This window comes from Polyodon spathula, chromosome 8 (assembly GCF_017654505.1).
Source record: "Polyodon spathula isolate WHYD16114869_AA chromosome 8, ASM1765450v1, whole genome shotgun sequence".
Classification (NCBI taxonomy): Eukaryota; Metazoa; Chordata; class Actinopteri; order Acipenseriformes; family Polyodontidae; genus Polyodon; species Polyodon spathula.
Window position 1 is genome coordinate 31032962 of NC_054541.1, and position 18499 is coordinate 31051460.

Below are 18499 nucleotides of genomic sequence, written 5' to 3' on the forward strand. Positions count from 1 at the left end.
CTTGTGACAGGGTCTTCCTCGAGTCACGCATGTGGGTCGCCGCTGTTCAAGCATACAGAGAGACAGAGGTTGGTGTTGAAACGCCGGCACAGGCGCGCAGGATTTATTAACAACAAAAAGAAAGTGAAAGTAAAATAAAGGCGGTCATGTGACGTTACCAGCGATGGTAACTCACAGAGGACAAATACAGTAAACCGTACAAAAAGTGCAAAATAAAACACAATACCCCAAACTATAACTCAAAAAGTGCCGTGAAAACGGCAGGCCTTGCAGCAGCCCCGATCACAGCGATCGCCATGCTTTTATACTGACGCTCCGTTGAGACACGCCCACCCGCCTGCGGGAACAGCTGATTGCTTTCAGCTGCTGCTCCACGCAGACGGGTAATCGTCCCCAGTGGAGCGCCACAGCAGCTAAACAATTAAATCAATATTAACAATTAACACAAAAACATACAATAAACTATAAACAATTTTTGTGGAATTGCCTCTGGATAACGCATAGCATAATCCAGAATGACAAGTAGGTGGGTGTATCCTGCCGCACTCCTTTCTAGTGGCCCAACTATGTCCATCCCAATACGCTCAAACGGAAAACACTGGAGCCATAAAAGGGGCCCGCCGATAAGGCGTCCGCGCGAGACCGCGGTCCGACACTGCAGCAGCCCGTGGGTATCCCCACCCTGCCCCAGTACCCGGGCCGGGAGCTCCCGCCGACACCCCCCGACCAAATCCTGGACTACCCCTTCCCCCCAGTCCCTTCACCCTTTCCGGGGCCAGTTGATGGGACGATCCAGCAGCCACACTCCTCCCGGGCAGTTTCGCAGGCGTTGGCTCCGCTGCCTGGTACTGCTCGGCCAGTTCGACCGCCCGGTCCAGCGTGTCCGGCGCCTGCCGCTGGACCCACAGCCGAGGTCCCGAGGCTAGACACTCCAGGAAGCGCTCCACCACGATCAAGGTCAGGATTCAACCAACCCAGGGCGTAATCCTTCAGCCGGTGGGCGATGGTTCGTGGGTGTTCCAATGCCGCAAACTGCTCCTCCCGGAATTTCTTCCGGTAGCCCTCTGGTGTGGCCCCCACACGATTTAGGATGGCTGCCTTCAGCCAAGGGTAATCCAACATGTGCTCCGGGGACAGCGTCCTCGCAGCTGCTTGAGCCTCCCCGGTGAGTTGGGGCAACACATAGCTAGCCCACTGGGCTTGGGGCCATCCGGCCGAGATCGCCATAGCCTCAAACACCTCCAAGTAGGCGTCCGGTCGATCCTCGGCCATCATTTTGGTGGGTCTCTGGATGGAGTGGTCTGGAGCTGCGGGTCTAGCCGCACTCTGTACTGCCGCGGTGAGCGTCTGGCGCAGGAGGTCCATCATTGCGGCAAACTGAGTCGCATCCATCGCTAGTCTGCTCCTTCTATAGTTGCACTGCTTGGGGCAGTGCCAGTGAATCCCACTTCTGACACCACGTGTGGAAGGGGTGTGGGTAATTCACTGACCAGGAGACAGACAGGTGTATTCGGGAAACACCACACAGGTGCCCAGTTTTATTTTAGACCGGTTCTTTTTTCTCTCCGGCAGAGGGCACTGTTGACCGTGGGCTGCCTATCAACGATGATAGACAGCACCACGGAAATACCACAGCTGGTACACGAACCGCAAATGCACTCGCAAGTGCTCAAAGAAATAATAATGAAAACAGAAGGCGAAAAGAACAAGGGAAAATAAAACAGTAATAAAACTACAAATAAAAGGTGCTGCACTCGGCAGCGTTATCCCGGTCGCCGCTACCCGCACGACCCGGATCACCGTCCTACTCTCTCGGCTATCTAGCCTGCTCTTTCACAATACGCCGGGGTCTGCCCAAGGGTTCCCCGCTCTCTCTCTCTCTGTCTCGCTGATTCCCGGTCCCGAATCAAAGCGTCCGCACCCTTAGCGCGTCTAAGTGGGCAGACCTGAGGAAACAACAGAGCGTTATTTTATAGGACCAACAATCACCCAAGACCCACCTCCCAGCCATTCAGAGAGGGGGAAAGTCCACACACACCCTTTCCCACCTCCCCGTGTCATTGCCATGACTCACAGGCGGCTGTTGGGCGACTGCCGCCCTCTTCCTGCAGCCCGTGAACACGCCAGCAGAGTCAGCACAGATCTCTCCCTGTTACAAGGCCCCACAGCCCTGTTTTAGTTAACAGCTCCTATGATAATTATCTAGTCAAGCATCTCAATTCATTAGGGTTCCTGGAGATGCATGCAGAGAAAAGTCTGCAACAATCTGTTTGTAAGCCAGTACCATTTTTATATCTGTACTGCATCAATACTTTATTGTATGTATATATTTGAAGAGTGCATTGCATGTTACAAAAACATATTTTAATTAGGTTTTAAAAATGATCTCATCAGTTGAGAGTGCTCGTAAAAACATATCATAAACCTGTCAGTCAAAAAAGTGTAAAATATAATTGTGTGCCTAAAAAAATTTAGATAATGTATGTATGGATGAAGAGAACTGAATGTGGAGTTTCAGTTTTTCTAAAAACATCAAGCATTTTTGCAGCAACTGTATAAAAACTAATAATTATGTAAATGTTGCTTTTTCACATAAAATGTCACTTGTGCAAGAGAGAGGTCAGTTATACAACACATGAAGGGTCCACAGTGCACTGTTTCATCAACATTTCACTGTAATATGTTAAAACGCCACAAACCATGCTTTGGGTTGAATTTAGAAGATAATGCTTGACAAAGATCACATTACAGTCCAATACTAGCAGATTTGCAAATCCTGTATTATAAATGTTCAGAAAATGGTTACCTTAATACCAAGCAGAATATGCATAAATACACACTGCATGATTTAATCTAATAATTTGCAAAAAAAAAAGTATTAGAATGTTTGTTACTCCCACGTCACATCTGTCAATACAAATTTAGAGCTATCAGTATCATGCAAAGGTAAATCACCATGTACAACATTCCCATCACTGAATGCACATGTACAAATGTAAGTATGATATGCAGAATGACAGGGTCCCAGTATCTGTGTCTCTCAGTTGCTTGTGCTACAAAATGCCCTAAATAAGTTTCATCACTTGGGTAAGCAGAAATAGGTATTCAGGAACAGGTTCCCGTCCAAGGAAACTAAAAGAACCATGGATACTAAAACTAGCTTCCCAGCCCAAAGCGTAAAGGAAGATGGCTACTAGAGTTCTTGTTTTCTACTGATGTCTACCAGCAAAAGTGACAATGCTGTTTCAACAATCATGCATATTTGAAAATGTCTTGCTTAAGCTGTGAGGGAGTATTAGTTGAATCTACATTAGATGTTGAGGTGTCTTTTAACAAAGTCACCTGCCAAATGTATTCCAGAAGTTGGATTCCCCAGATCAAGGGATGAATTCATTTACGCAAATGCTGCTGCTATCTGCTTGGAATTATTTCGAATGTAACAGTACAGTATTTTACACATCAAAAGGGAGTCATTGTAAGGAGAACAAAAATAGGCAATTATATGGATGTACTTTATAACTGTAACATCTTTTTTTCTCTAAAAAGTAATAAGTAAATAAATACAATGGCAGATTTCATCTAATGTAATGTTTTCGTTAAAAGATTGTGAGATATTTTCTTCCCCCTGCATAAACAAAATAAACCACACCGTTCCTGGTTATCTTTACAAGCAGGTATATATTGTATTTGCAGTCAGACAGTGTACTGTACAACTGAGTGCAGCATGTATAGAGTAGTTTCTTAAGCGTCCGGGAAATGGCACTGAACATAATGGTAGCAGTAGCACTTCTACCAGTGCAAATGAACAGCCTTTCTCATTAAAGGTAGCTAAATCAAAAATTCAGCTCGGGGTCCTCAGTCACGATGTCTTATTTCATTGGGGGTTTTGAGTGAAGAACGTTTGGGAACCCCTGTTCCAAGGGACTTCACAAATTGGCATATTCTGGTTTCTGCAGGGAAGAAGATGATTCCCTTATGGGTGTTTTTGCTTTGTAGGGAATATGACAAATGAGTTGTAATCATGCAAATAAAAGAAAAGGGCTTTTTCAAGGCCTTAGCAGATGCCTGGGGTGCACAAAAAAGTGAATTATCTGTCCGCTGCACTGTATTCAGAGTCTTCTGGTAGATGAATGGGGAATAATGTTACACTTCCTTAGTAAGGCCGCCACCTTTAAACGTGTAAACACTTAGAAAATCCATAAACTATAAACTAATATCAAACAGCTGACAAGTCTTTTACTTATCTCATATACATATATACACACACACACACACACACACACACACACACAGATATGTGTGTGTGTGTGTATTACATTGAAATCGCATACTGAATCAATGGCAATCTGGTTCATTATTAAACAACCTAGCTTTTTCTCTGGCTGTAGGTGTATTTCTTTTTTCAATACTTGCACGCAAAGCCCCTGTTATGAAACTACAAAGTCCACAATGCACCTGACAGGACCTCCTGCCAAATAAATACCCAGAGGCTGACCTGTGGAGTATACATTGCCTTGGTGCGTACGATGCAGTCAGTGTCAACATTTTAAAATATTTATTGTTTCATCTCTATTTGGAAAAGGAGACCGTTTAAGAAAAAAGTAGGCAAAGTTACATTAAAAGCGTTTTTTTCAAATGACAATATATAACCAACCTCTAATACGATGGCTAATAATATTTAAGTAAGCCCATTTTTGGATTGGGTTTACTCTTAAGTTTGCTTGTGTAAATTACCTGTAGATTTGCAGAATATTTGATTAAAGTGAAACAACCGGCACTGAGATCATGCTTTATGTTAATTAGCAATGAGGTTTTCCAAATGTCCTGTATTCACTCACAGAAGCATATGAGTACAAGTAACTGTTCTTTATGTTCCTAATTTATTTTTCTACCTCAAAAGAAAAGTGTATTATAGTAAATGAGAAATCATGTGTAAATTAATTGACAGGTATTTGTTTTTTTCATTACATTTAATATATATTTTTCTTGAAAAGGCCCTGCCCAAACAGTGATGTTTAGTTTACTTCATGTAGCCTTCCTGATGAGTTGACGTCTTTCAACATAAAATATTATTTGAATTGCAAAAAATAGCAAAATGTGCTTATACATAGTCATATCTTGTCTTCTGATCCTGAACACCTAATCTATTTGAGAATATGAGGACAAAAAGTAATGTTAGTAAAGAGACCAGCTATAGACACAGGGGGCCTCCCAAGTGGCGCAGCCAGCAAAAAGCACTCCAGATGGATGTACCCTATAGTCTGGGGATCACAGGTTCAAGTCCAGGCTATGTCACAGCCAACCATAACTGGGAGCTCCTAGGGGAGCAGCACACAATTGGCAAAGTGCTACCTGAATAGGGAGGGTTTAGGTTGGCAGGGGAATCCACAGCTCACCACACATCAGCAACCCCTGTGGCAGATAGGGCACCTGTGTTTTTGCAATGAAGCCTCCAGGTCTGTGTTGTCCTCCAGCACTATAGTTCTGGTGGCCTCACTGTGGATCCACAGTGCAAAAAACAACAGATTGGCAGGAGCACATTTCAGAGGACACATGCTCCAGCCTCCATTCCCCAAGTCAGGGGGGGGGGGGTTGCAAGCAGTGAGCCAAGGATACAGATAATAATTGGGCACACTAAATTGGGGAGAAAACCAGGGTAAAGAATTGGAGACAACTACATTTTTATATAAATAAATAAATAAAAGAATGTGTAGGCACTAGAAAGCTTACCTTGCTACATGGTTGATGACAGGTGAAAAGTTTGTGGGCCCATACAGATGCACAGACTTTAGACTCTGGTAATATGCCTCCATTACTCCGTCAATCCTATAGCAATATGGATTAAGAGGATTTCCATTCTGAAAATATTAAAAATACATATGAAAAAAAAAAAAAAAAAAAATCTAAAAATAAGTCACATAAGTATTCATCTGAAACTTCTCATATCAATGGCAATGATAGCACAACCCAACTCAACAACTTACTTCCAAATCAACCTACAAGAACAGCATGAGCAAATCAGATCAAAATATTTCTACTGCAGCATCTTCAGCATAACCCAGTTTTAAAAGTACAGTTAATACCAACATTGATTCTTATGTGCAATTAATAGAAAAAAAAAAAAATTCTACAAGGGTAATTTAAAATATAAGCTTGGTTAGATTGCTCTATTCAGTTGTGGCTTGCAGACAGCTAGAGCTAATCATAACTCTTTGTTGCACAGCAGATTCAAAAGATGAACAGGAAGTCTGAGAAAACGTGACAGGTCCATTAAAAAAAAAAAAAATCTTTTTTATAGCTCAACACTGTTTGTTGTATTATGATCATATACCTACATTACTCTTTCACTCTGCTCTCTCTCCAGTAGGGCACGAAATCTCATATGTCTAACAGCACAGTCAAAGGCACACGTTTTCCCTTCACCTTCTATCTCGGGCAATTCATCAGATATCAAATTTGTTCTTACAAGTTGCATGAATGCAAACTTTGCGCAAACCACAGAGTCAGTAACGTGGTAGTTTCTTTAAGCAATTTACTTTAAAATTCTTGACATTTTGACTTAATTTGTGGTCCTATATACTGTAAAGCATACAGCTAGACACAAGATATGAGTAGTTTAAGCAGAAAAGGGTTTTAAAAAATAAATATTATAAATATAAAATAATTAACTTAAAAAGTAGTCAATTTGTAACAAAAGACATAAAGTCCGGACTTTTGTTACTTATTGAATCTTTTTGTTGCGTTACCCACTTAGAACCATCACGTATGCTCTATGACTTAACCCCCCCCCCTCCCAAAAAAAAAAAACCTGTTAGCTCTGACATACAGTAACCCTGTTTGCATCAGGGCTATGAGCTCCATGGTAGAAGCAGATGTTTAAATGTCAGATCCAGCTGTGCCTATGTGCATGAAATAAACTGGAAAATTGAGACAGTGAGGTATTTTACATCTGATACTCTCATATGGCACAATAATTTAAGAGAGCTTGCACTACAGTATGAGCCTGTATTGGCCCTGGGCAGACACACCTGGTTTACAGTGAAAACACCTACTGTAGTTCTGGGCAACTGACTGCTTTCAATGAAAACCTTACACAAACACAGTAGGCATAATACTGACAAACAAATTCAAGACTGTTTTTTTTTATCTTTTATTTTGGATAAATGGTTTCCCAAACTACAATATATAGCTGTTATTCTACCTGCTGGCAGAAGTAAAGGAAAAACAATATTTTATGACTGATGTCAGTTTGTATTCAGTAGCTACTGATTTCTCCAGGATGCAATAACACACTTCCAAACACTTTCTAACCCACAGTCAATATTCCTTAACTGCTTTTAAGGCAATTACCCAGGTGAAACTGCCTTAAATTGGCTAGTGTAGACAGAATGTAGTTTTTATCACACTTATCTTACATACTAAGCAATTTGTGTGATGTGGTGCTATTTATTATTGCAATTTGAGCAATTAGCACAAACATAAAATTAAAACAATAAACCCTCTCTACAATGCCCTTCATAATAACAAACCTTCGGCTAGAACGACCCTGGCCCCTGGATCCAAACTAAACATTTAAAAAAATCAATAATCTAAGCCCACATTGTCAGTATCTCATGCTAATTACAGACCTGCACACAGCAGGTTAGCACAGGATGCCACAACCACAGTGAAGGCGACTCTTTTTCAGTGTCACAAAAGTGCACACTAGATAACTACGCCTCTGAAACGGAAATCAATTTATGCTGCAACAAAGCTGGAAAGTACTGATCAACTGAAAAAAGGAGCAACGCATGAACATATCTGTGGTGAATATGGGTTGCCAAAAAGCACAAAAAAGCACTGTTTTGGCTTGTGCAGCTATGATGCAACAGACGCCACTAAGCAGAAAAGAACTGAGACTTGAGGCTCTTATGAAAATTTTAAAATTTTCGTGTTGGATTGATTTGGAATAAAGGCCCTTTTTGTACTGTGTTTTAATACTTCAACACATAGGATAAAGCAAATGCAGAATACTGGATACATGTCATGAACAGGTACATGTAATTCTACTTTTTTTCACAAATTCGTCTCATTAACTTACTCCAACAGTTTATCGTTCATTTTGATTGTCCTTTCGCTATAACCCCTCGTTATAACGAACAAAAGGCTTGTACCCCAACAGGTTCGCTATTGAGAGCTTATACTGTATAATGACAACCAATGAAACTGTTCTGACAACTGTTCTTGTGGAATACTATACTGTGAAATCACATTTCTGAACCAGAAACAGCATAAACATTGAAATGTCCTTTTTTACATTTAAAATATTTATAAAATGTCTGGTTTTGGTTATTATATGTTCAGTTAATGGTTTACATAATAATGCCATTTTTTTCAAATTTTAATTCCAACAGAACATATGAAACAAACAAATGCAATAGGCAAAAAACCTGCTTAAAAGACTTAAGGATTTTAAATTAGTTAGTGAGAATAAAGGGATTTTTACAGTTTTACCAAGGCAAACTCATGTGACACCCTTCCATCTGGTGGGAGCTTCGCACCAAACCCAAGAGCTGGAAACATCTTATCAGAGTCATAGTCCTGAATGATTTCTCCCACTGCTTTAAGCGCCATAGCATATGCATTCATCTGATAAGGGCTCATGTAGTGGAGAGAGGTTGGCTGGGCTGGGTTACCTGTAGGAAAATAGTATTGGTATGTATTAGTTTACTAAAAAAAAAAAAAAAGATGCCTTTATTTTCTAATTGGTTAATACATTTCTCTTTGAATAAGAAGATTCAATATTAAATAAGAATTCAGTTGCCCTGTGTTTCTGGAGTAATGTTGCTTTGCAATGTACTATAATGTAATGTTTATATTGGATTATGACTTTCAGAAATAACCCTATGCAACATTAAAGCTTGAATTGTAATGAGAATGACATACTTTAAAAATTGCTTACATTGATTGGATAATATAAAATAAGAAAGTTATTTTTAAAACATAATTTTTGTTTTACAATTACTTAAAATAATTAGCACTGATGTAGATTAGTTAAAGACCAGACATAAAACTGTTTAAATTTGATGAACTAATGGGTCAGGTTAGATGAAACCCAGGTATTTTGCAAAACTATCTCACAACTTCTCCACTCACCATTCGATGCCGTAAAATCAATGGCCACGGTAAAATTGATCTGTGTCCTAAAAGAAAAGCAAGTTAGTTTTTAATTATGTTTTCTGTTTCTTCCACTCAAAAAGCCATTACATTTACACAGAGCACAATTGATAACCCTGAAGCTACAAAGTAAACCCTTGTAGCAATGTCTCAAAACAGGACAAGTAAATAGTTTTTGTGACACTCCTTATGACATATGTATCATAATGTTGGAGCCCACTGCATCCCCCGCCACCCCCCATATTGGTGAATGCTGAAAACCTGAACACACTCTAATAGTTATATCTGCTTGATAAGTCATTTACAGTGCCGAGAAAAAGTTTGTGAACGACTTAGGATTTTCATGTATTTCACATATTTAAAACCTAAAATGTTATTAGATCTTAATCTAAGTCTAATAATATGTAACAATAACCTGATTAAACAAATGACACAAAAACATGATACTTTTTCAACATTTATTTTTCCACAAATGATTCAACATTCAATATCCATGTGTGAAAAAGTATGTGAACCTTTAGATTCAGTAACTGGTGGCACCCCCTTGAGCAGCAATGACTTCAACTAAGCATTTCCTGTAACTGTTGGTCAGTCTCTCACATTGGTGTTGAGGAATTTTGGCCCATTCCTCCTTACAGAACTGCTTCAACTTGATGACATTTGAGGGCATCCTTGCATGGACAGCTCGCTTCAGGTCCTGCCATAACAGTTCGATGGGGTTAGATCCACTTTGACTAGGCCATTCTTAAACTCGGAATATCTTCTTCTACAGCCATTCTTTTGTAGATCTGCTTGCATGTTTAGGATCATTTCCTTGCTGCCTGACCCACTTTCAGTTCATCTTCAGCTCACAGACGGATGGCCTGACATTCTCCTCTAGAATCTTCTGACAGAATGCTGAATTCATGGTTGTGTCAATGATGGCAAGCCATCCAGGACCTGATAGAGTAAAGCAGCCCCAAACCATCACACTCCCACCACCATGCTTGACAGTTGGGATGAGGTTCTTCTGTTCAAACACAGTGTTTGGTTTTCGCCAAACATAAAGTTTCTCATTGAGGCCAAAAAGTTCTACCTTTGACTCGTCTGTACAGAGAACATTGTCACAGAAGTCTTGTGGATCATCTATGTGCTCTTTGGTGAACTTCAGACAGGCAGCAATGTTCTTTTTAGAGAGCAGTGGTTTCCTCCTGGCTATCCTTCCATGAACATTTTTCAGTCTTTTTCTGATAGTTGATAGTTGAACACTCACATTAGTCAAGGCATGAGTGGCCTGCAGATCCCTGGATGTTACTCTGTGGTTCTTTGTGACTTCCTTGATGATTTTCCGGTTTGTTCTTGGAGAGATTTTAGTAGGACGACTGCTCCTGGGTAGAGTGACTGTGGTCTTGAACATTTCTCCATATCTGTCTGACAGTGGGTTGGTGGAGCCCCAAATCCTTATAAATGGTTTTTGTAACCCTTCTAGACTGATCATCAATAACTATTTTCCTGAGGTCCTCAGAGATTTATTTTGATTGTGGCATGATGCGTTTCCAGACACATGTATGGTGAAGACCGAACTCACAAAGTTTCTGATCTTTATATAGGGTGGGGTCTCCCAAACTCACCCCTGAAGATCTGCCTAATTATTTAAACACCTGATTCTAATTATCCCCTTAATTAAGCTGATAAAACCAGGGGTTCACTTACTTTTTCACATACCCTGAATTTTACTCATTGTTTGTCTAATACTTACTCATTGTTTGTCTAATTCATACATCATTTTGTTTCAAAAGACATGGAATTGGTTCATATAAACCCTATTGAATATTTAAGAAAAGAAGGCTATCTGGTAAAACTATGGAATTTCCATAATTATCAATGGGGTTCACAAACTTTTTCTCGGCACTGTACAATAAGAAACTGAAGCATCAGCATTAATTGAGGTTGTATCTACTTAAATCATTATTTATTTGATGTTTTATTTTTTCCTCAAATTGAAGGTGGGAAATTTGGGCTGCGTCTTAAATTCATACAGGCCAATTTAAAATTTTAAATGTGAATACTATTTATATAGAAAATGCTAGAGTGTGATTTTTAGGCTTGTTGCTTTTAGATGTTAATTGGTAAAGCTCATTAAACATTGAATTCCCCAAAAATATGAGTTAGATTGAAATACATTTATATACGATAAATGTCGGTAAAACCACTCATTATTTTTTTTTTATTTTCTTACCAAAAATAATCATTTAGAAATCCTCTCTAGTTTGTGTAGTTTTTATACTGCTGTCTGTCCCATCTCTGTTATGCTCTGAATGGCTGGGGGTCGCTGTCAATCATCTCAGTGGTCCGTTAGTACTGTAGTTTCACCCTGTTCTGACAGATTTCATTGACTGTAGCAGTGCTACAACACCCTCATTTATTTAAATGACTGTCAATCATCAGGACCTGCACTGACAGTGCATTCATTTGCCAGCTACAGCGCCTGTCATTCAAAGCGCCTACTTTGAATTTAGCAGGTTATGGTGTACGTATTGTGCACTTAATGAATATTGTGCACAATACCCTGGCCAATGGCTGAAGTCTCTGTGGCAGGACTAAGCAGGCCCATCTGCCTTGCCTTCCAGTGAGTCCAGGTGTGCTGAAGCAGGAGAGGGATGGAGCTCAGACTCTGAATAATAAGTGCAAGTTAGTTCTGTTCAACTATCCAATGTTTTGTTCTATATTATTTTACTCATAAATTTATGCTATAAAAGTCTGCTATAAAATGCTGCATTTTCTACGGTTTATTTCAGACTATTTTTTTTTATTTGTGTAGGATCTTTATAGCTGTGATGAAATGTTATTTCAATTAGAATGTTGGTAACCATGGTTTTGTTGCATGTTGAATATGATAAAGAGGTTTCGTTAAATGGGACGTTTTTCAATGGCATAAAAAGTTTTTTTTTTTTTTTAAAGCATAAAGATCGATTTCACCCATTCTCTGTTTGAATTAAAAAATAAAGATAGAAAAAAACGGTAAATTCTTTCTAAAATAAACGTCGATATTAATTGTCGATTTGGCAAAAAAATAAAACATGAATAGTACCAAACTTAGTTATTTTCAAAAGTGTGAAGTTAAAAAAAAAAAAAGAAATGACAAATTTATCAAGAAGCTCAATATTTTTTCTTACTTTGGAAAACAAACCAGATGAAGTTGATAGATGGATACCGCCCAGAAAGATGATGTTATGAACAACCAGGAATTGCTAGAATACAAGTGAGGAGTATCAGGCCTGAAGTCTACAGCTGTCTCGGTTCATTAGGCAAGAGTTATAGCAGCACAGAGGATGAATGAGGTAAGCCATTGATTCCGCTAAAGCGCAGTGGTGACAGGTTACAGGTTTTTAGGATAGTTTTACAAACATGTTTACACATAGCAGAAGTTATGCATTAAATACTTGTAAATAATATAGTTCAAGTTGTTTTGATATTCAAAGTATTTTTTTCTAATAAACATGTTTCCTTCTATTGACTGCAATGTAAACAACAAGAAAGACAAATCTAAGTTGACTGGTAAACAAAAGTTCCCAATGATGTATTAACCACAAGAAGACTAACAGTGAAGCTTCACCTCAGTAAATGAGTTAACTGAAACAAACTTTTGAAAGGTGTCATTTACACATTATGCAGCTGGGAAAGGAAAGTATTATATTATCAAACATTTTTCTTGGTGTCTGATGGTTGGTGTTTTTATTACCCACCATGAATCTTGTGAAATGTCTTCCACTGCCTACACATAATTTGTCTGGAGTATACAGTACTCAATACTTCAAATTTGTATTGAAATGAACATTATTTATGAAAGTGGGACTATTTTTTTTATTTAAGACAGGTCCAAGAGAAATTACTGCAGCAACATCAAAAAGAACCACTGATACTTAAATGTAGTCATTGTAAGGGATTAAAATCTTCTAAAAACTATTACATAATACAGAAAATCTGGTGAAACATTTCATTTTTACTCAGTGAGTAAGTGCAAATGAGAACACAATTCAAAAGAGTGAATCTCCCACTTATTAAGGATCACCACTGTGCATTTTAACAAGTAATTTAAATACAGTAACTATACAAACACAAAGCCTGTTTTGTATTTGAGAATAATTCAATTCTAGAATCTGCCATGTGATACTAAAGCTTTGATTTTTAATCCCCAAATCCAATTCAGCTCCTAGAAACACAGGCACTACAGCGATGAAAGAAATTACTTGCGCTGAATGACTGATGCAAGTGGAAACAAGTTATTTCACTGTTCAGTATGAGACAAGGTTGGCATCATTCAGTTCAGCTTGAAAACAGCAATATGTAAAAAGAAACTCCCTTGGGAGCTGAAGGCAGCCACCTTTCACAGGGTTTTCAATCCAGCTTTTAACAGGTTTTCACTGAAACACATTTGAGTCAACACCTGGTTGCTCTAGGAGAAGAATGGTTTCAAATCCCATTTCTAATCTGAAGATTGATCTCAGCCTCATTTTAAGTATCTAGCAATCTTTTTGTCATCAAAATGCTGACCAACTAACAAAAGTCAACTTCAACCCTGGAAGTCCTGCCTACATTCCAATCAGATTTACAACAGCAAGTCTTTCATATCCAAAGATAAGAGCTCCCTTGTGGATCCATTTATATTTATTATTGTAATAATTTGTTTAAAATAGTGAACATTTGTATAAATAACAGACACACACCCCACAAAATGAAAGCTACTTGAAACCAGAAAGATACCCTATACTATACCCTATATCCATGTACGACATGTGAAATATGGACATATGTAAAGACATACTAACATTTTCTGTTATTATCAATAATCTGTTCTCACTAAGTTTCCCCATAATTGGGTAAGATGAAAAATGTAAATGAGACACTCTCTCAATAACTTATGCTGAAGAATGGCCTACCCAAGTTTGACATATTTGGCTGTGAAGTGAACAAATTCAGTCCTGGCTATTAGTACAGAACCATATTATAACAGTCACTTCTCCTTATAGCCTTACTGTGAATCATTTAATCACTTTACCGGCTCCCACATAATTCCTGCTGGATTCTACTAATGCCACTGCTTCCTACCTTCAGGTTCAATTCAACCCATCAGCTCTGCACTGCCTCTGCTTATACTGCTGTGATCAATAGGAATGTCTTGTTTCATTTAAGTTTAGAAGAACTTCTAAGCCCCTAAGCAAAGTTAACGTCAGAAACACATTGCAAGACTGGATTGGCTCTAGAGCTTAACGGCTCTAGTCAGCATACTGCAACACAATGTTGGCCTCATTTGTTTGTTTACAATGTTGGAGCTGTTTCAATATGGTTTCTATTTTATAATGGAAAAATATATACATCAAACTGTAGGTTCTTTCTGTGTTATATTTTGGTCACAGTAAAGCACAGTAGAATGATAACTGGCATAAGCTATATTGATTTTTTTTTTTAGTAGTATTTCACAAAAATAAAAAAAAACACAGCGTATGTAATGCTTTCCCAAAACTTCACATTAGACATTGTTAAACTCTTGCCAGATTCTGTCCATATAGCAAAAGTAATTGGTGCAATCTGGCAGGGACTCATCATGCACTTGGCACAAACATGCTCCAACCAATTACTGAATTTCACAAGAAACAGCTGATAGTTCAGAGTGCAGATGGCACCGTTTGACTACATGAAATCCAAGAAGAAAGCTGAATTTCCACAATCCGTAAAACCAAAAATTTTAACAGTTTTATGTATGTGAGAAAATTACTGAAACCCCATCGGTAACAGGTAACATGTTGTCTACAAAAGCAGTACTAAATGTAATAAAACTGCACAAATGTTTCTACAAAAAGTTGTTGTTAGTATTCTAATACAAAAGACACTGACAAAGACTTCAATGAAGTTTGCTTTATTGAGTGTCTAAAGTTATAGATTAAAATATATACTGTATTCCATCCCTAACTAGAAAAAACTCAATAGTGCTACATTTAGAAATACTAAAAACATAATTCATTAAAAAAAACAAAAACAACTTTCAATTAAAAGTCTAAGACATTGAGAAAGATTTTTATTTGAAAAGTTTGTGATTGAATTTACAAAGTTTATTGTAGTTTTTTTTTTTTTTTTTAAAGAACACATTGTACCTTTAGTGGATAATGTGTCGGGGAAATCAGCTACATATTTATCCAGACTAAAACAGACAAATGGACTATGCCTTTCTCCCTAAGCGAGTTTAGAATCCGTGCATGAGAAGAAGATTTTCATCCTGTTACTGAAGCATTTCAACATAAATACAGCTTTGTGATGAAGATAAAAAAAAAAACACAAAAAAAACACAAAAAAAAAAAACACTCCACTAATGCAGTCGCTTATACTATTCAAACTGCGGAAGCACCAACTGAGAAAAAAACTAATCTAACGAAGCAGCTGAAATTTCAAAACTTCTGAAACCCAGACTGCCATACATATTTAATAAGATATATTTACCTGGTTTTAAAAGTCAGGAGGCAAATTAGAACTGGTTGTTTTACAAATTTGCATGCATCAACAACAAACATTACTATGGCATTGCTAACTCTGATAACCACCTAAGAGGGGACGGGTTAAGCATAATTCCTTGAATATACTTTAAGTGCAGTTCCTCTTCCATGAGGTCTTCTGTCACATAACTATTAACTGGCTGACCCATAACATGCAGCTCGTTTTTAGCTGTTTCTTGACAGTGGCTATGCAGTCAGGATTAAAAAAGCATGACTGGAAACTGCTGCAGTAGATTTATAATGAAACATGAGACTATACCTTATCCACAATCATATACACACAATAAAAGCAGGAAGCAAAGTCTCCTTTATGAAAGATATTATTGTGAAGGGACATAGTGGTCTGTATAAAATAATTTACTACCAGTACCTACTGTATGATGTCCCACAGTTTTCCATCAATAAGCTCTCCTTACATTGTTTATCTCCCATGCACCCAAATTCATACAGCTGCGCATCAACAATGAGACCTTATCTATTTCCAATTGGGACTAAAACTAACTGATTCCTAGTAGACCTCTACCTAGTTACAATTAGGCTCCCATCTCCCAAAATGACACATTCACAATTTGGAAATGACATGACTACTCAGCAAAGCTGCAAGTTACTGAACATGTTTGGAGAGAGATCCCTGGCACCAAATTGAGTTTCTTTCTGGTAACCATTATTAGAAACAGTGTGTGCCTACAGTGTGTGCCAGTGTGTGTCTGTGTTGAGGTGTCGATACACACTGCCTAATTAAACATAATGCTTACAAATAGCAATTTAAAGTTATTATATATCCATTTGCCTGATATTGCTTACTATTTTCACTTAACTGTTTACATATTTTAACATTGCTTACATTAAGATTCTAAATTAACCAACTGCAAAAGCCTCTTAAAGCAACTGAGGTAAATAAGCACTAGAAGATTTCATGAGGCAATGTATCTTACACCAGCAAGAATTGGAAGCTTCTCTCATTATTACTACCAATATCAATGTGTCTGCAGAGCAATTGGCGTTAAATGTGTGTGCTTTAATAAATCTTCCTAAAGCCGAGGGGACACTATGCTAAACGTTGCCAGAAAATGTAGAACAGAATCTGTTGCTTCTACAATGTTGATTCTACTTTCATGGAACACCTTTCTACTGCATTCTACAACTGGTAGAAATTTTTACAGAATGATCACTGATGAATGCTATTTTTATTTACATTTTATTTGCTAAAATAACAAATAACAAACTGTTTTCTTTACGCGGCAAAAACATGAAAAAAAAAACAGCATTCAGCCAAGAAACTAAAAATATTAACTGTCCTTTCCTACGGTACTAGACACAACAAACCTTCACCCAACATTAATGATTAATATTTAAATTATGTCAATATTCTTACATAGCTATATGTGTATTTATTTATGGATTATTTATTATTTGTGGATCTTTCCTCCCAGCCAAAATACTTATTTATATTTAATAGCCCCCGAAACACCACACTACCCAATATTACTAGTGCTTGCCTATAAAAAAAAAGTCATTGATCTATTTATTATTGCTAGAAAAAAACAAAAAACTTTATTTAAAAAACAGAAGCATTTCATTTAATTTTAATTCAAACACAGCTGTAGCTAGACAAAGCTCATCAAGCTGCAGATAACCTTATTCTCCATCTGATTTCTACTGTAACAGAAAAAGAAATGTTTTCTCACGTACTTTATAAATGTTTCATCATATCCTTTGAGACATATCGACTTATCAGGTTTCTTTTTTTACCCTCAATTATTTCAATCGTAGTGCATTAACAGCTAAAATATAAATGGCTTTAAGTTACTGTATTGTATTGTTAAAGCGGACCAGCAAAATATACTAACTAACTATAACTTTTATATCTGTACAAACATACATGCATACATACATTCATAGAAGAGGACTTATATTGGACCCTGACGCCCCTGATAAAACGACCCAAATTTTCTATGGGTCTCTCTATATATCGCGGTCCTCGATATATTGCGGATTTATACTGAACCTTGACACCTGCAATAAGACAGTACCAATTCATTTAAAGATCCTACTGTATATGACTATATTTCACTCAAATATCTGATGTGAGTTTCCTTTCTGATTGTGCTCTCGTCTAGAATGAGGGGAGTCTCCAAGGAGCTTCTGTCAAACAGCTCAGCCTGCCAAACTGTTTAACCCAGACACGTCACTTATCAGTCCAATAAGCTTTAATACTGAGTTCAGTGTGAGTTTCACTGTACCAAATCTGTACCAAAACAACCAGACTTCCCTTTGTTTGATACTGCTACTGTGAATGTCATTGCCAATCAAAAGAACATGATAACATAAATGAACAAAATATTATTTAGAACAAAATGTAACTGAGGTGTTTTAGGATTTCGCTCATGTATCTGTTACCTTCTCAGTTCCTGACAGCAATTCCTTCAGTTCACATTGAATTTCAGGGTAAATGTAATACTTTTCTGTGTGGTGTGGAGTATAACTAACTGGCTTGTGAGAAACATGGAAGACATGCCTCCTGCCCTAGTGTAAAGCACTCACGCCTCTACAAGTACTCTGCATTGCATCAGTGCTCCAATTCCTGACAACATGTCGACACGACTTCTTAATCCAGTAGGCAGGCTGGCAGGATTGCTGAACCTCATCCATGCTTCCTGGGAATTTGGACGAGAGAGCGTTTTTAAAAGCGCTTTTACAGCACAGAGGAATACCTCTCGATTGCATCAACCACTTATGTCACCAGAATGGTGACAATCTGTTTGTATCGCTACACACAATTGTGTTATTACAGTGAATCTATTGAGGAAACATTT

The 18499-nt window shown here is 38.0% G+C and overlaps 1 protein-coding gene across 2 annotated transcripts in view; it reads right to left on the reverse strand.

The window, feature by feature from the left end:
- The window catches only part of LOC121319762 (copine-8), a 139102-nt gene that overhangs the window by 18757 nt on the left and 101846 nt on the right, over nucleotides 1-18499 (reverse strand). Inside the window, exons 1-4 of one of the 2 annotated variants that reach the window (XM_041257553.1) lie at nucleotides 12312-12361; nucleotides 9136-9182; nucleotides 8494-8675; nucleotides 5731-5858 (exon numbers count right to left, since the gene is read on the reverse strand). In XM_041257553.1, coding sequence (XP_041113487.1) covers nucleotides 5731-5858; nucleotides 8494-8643 — 278 coding nt within the window. In that variant the 5' untranslated portion in view covers nucleotides 8644-8675; nucleotides 9136-9182; nucleotides 12312-12361. Of the gene's footprint in view, nucleotides 1-5730; nucleotides 5859-8493; nucleotides 8676-9135; nucleotides 9183-12311; nucleotides 12362-18499 lie in introns of those variants that run through there. The other variant, XM_041257552.1, reaches the window with a different exon arrangement.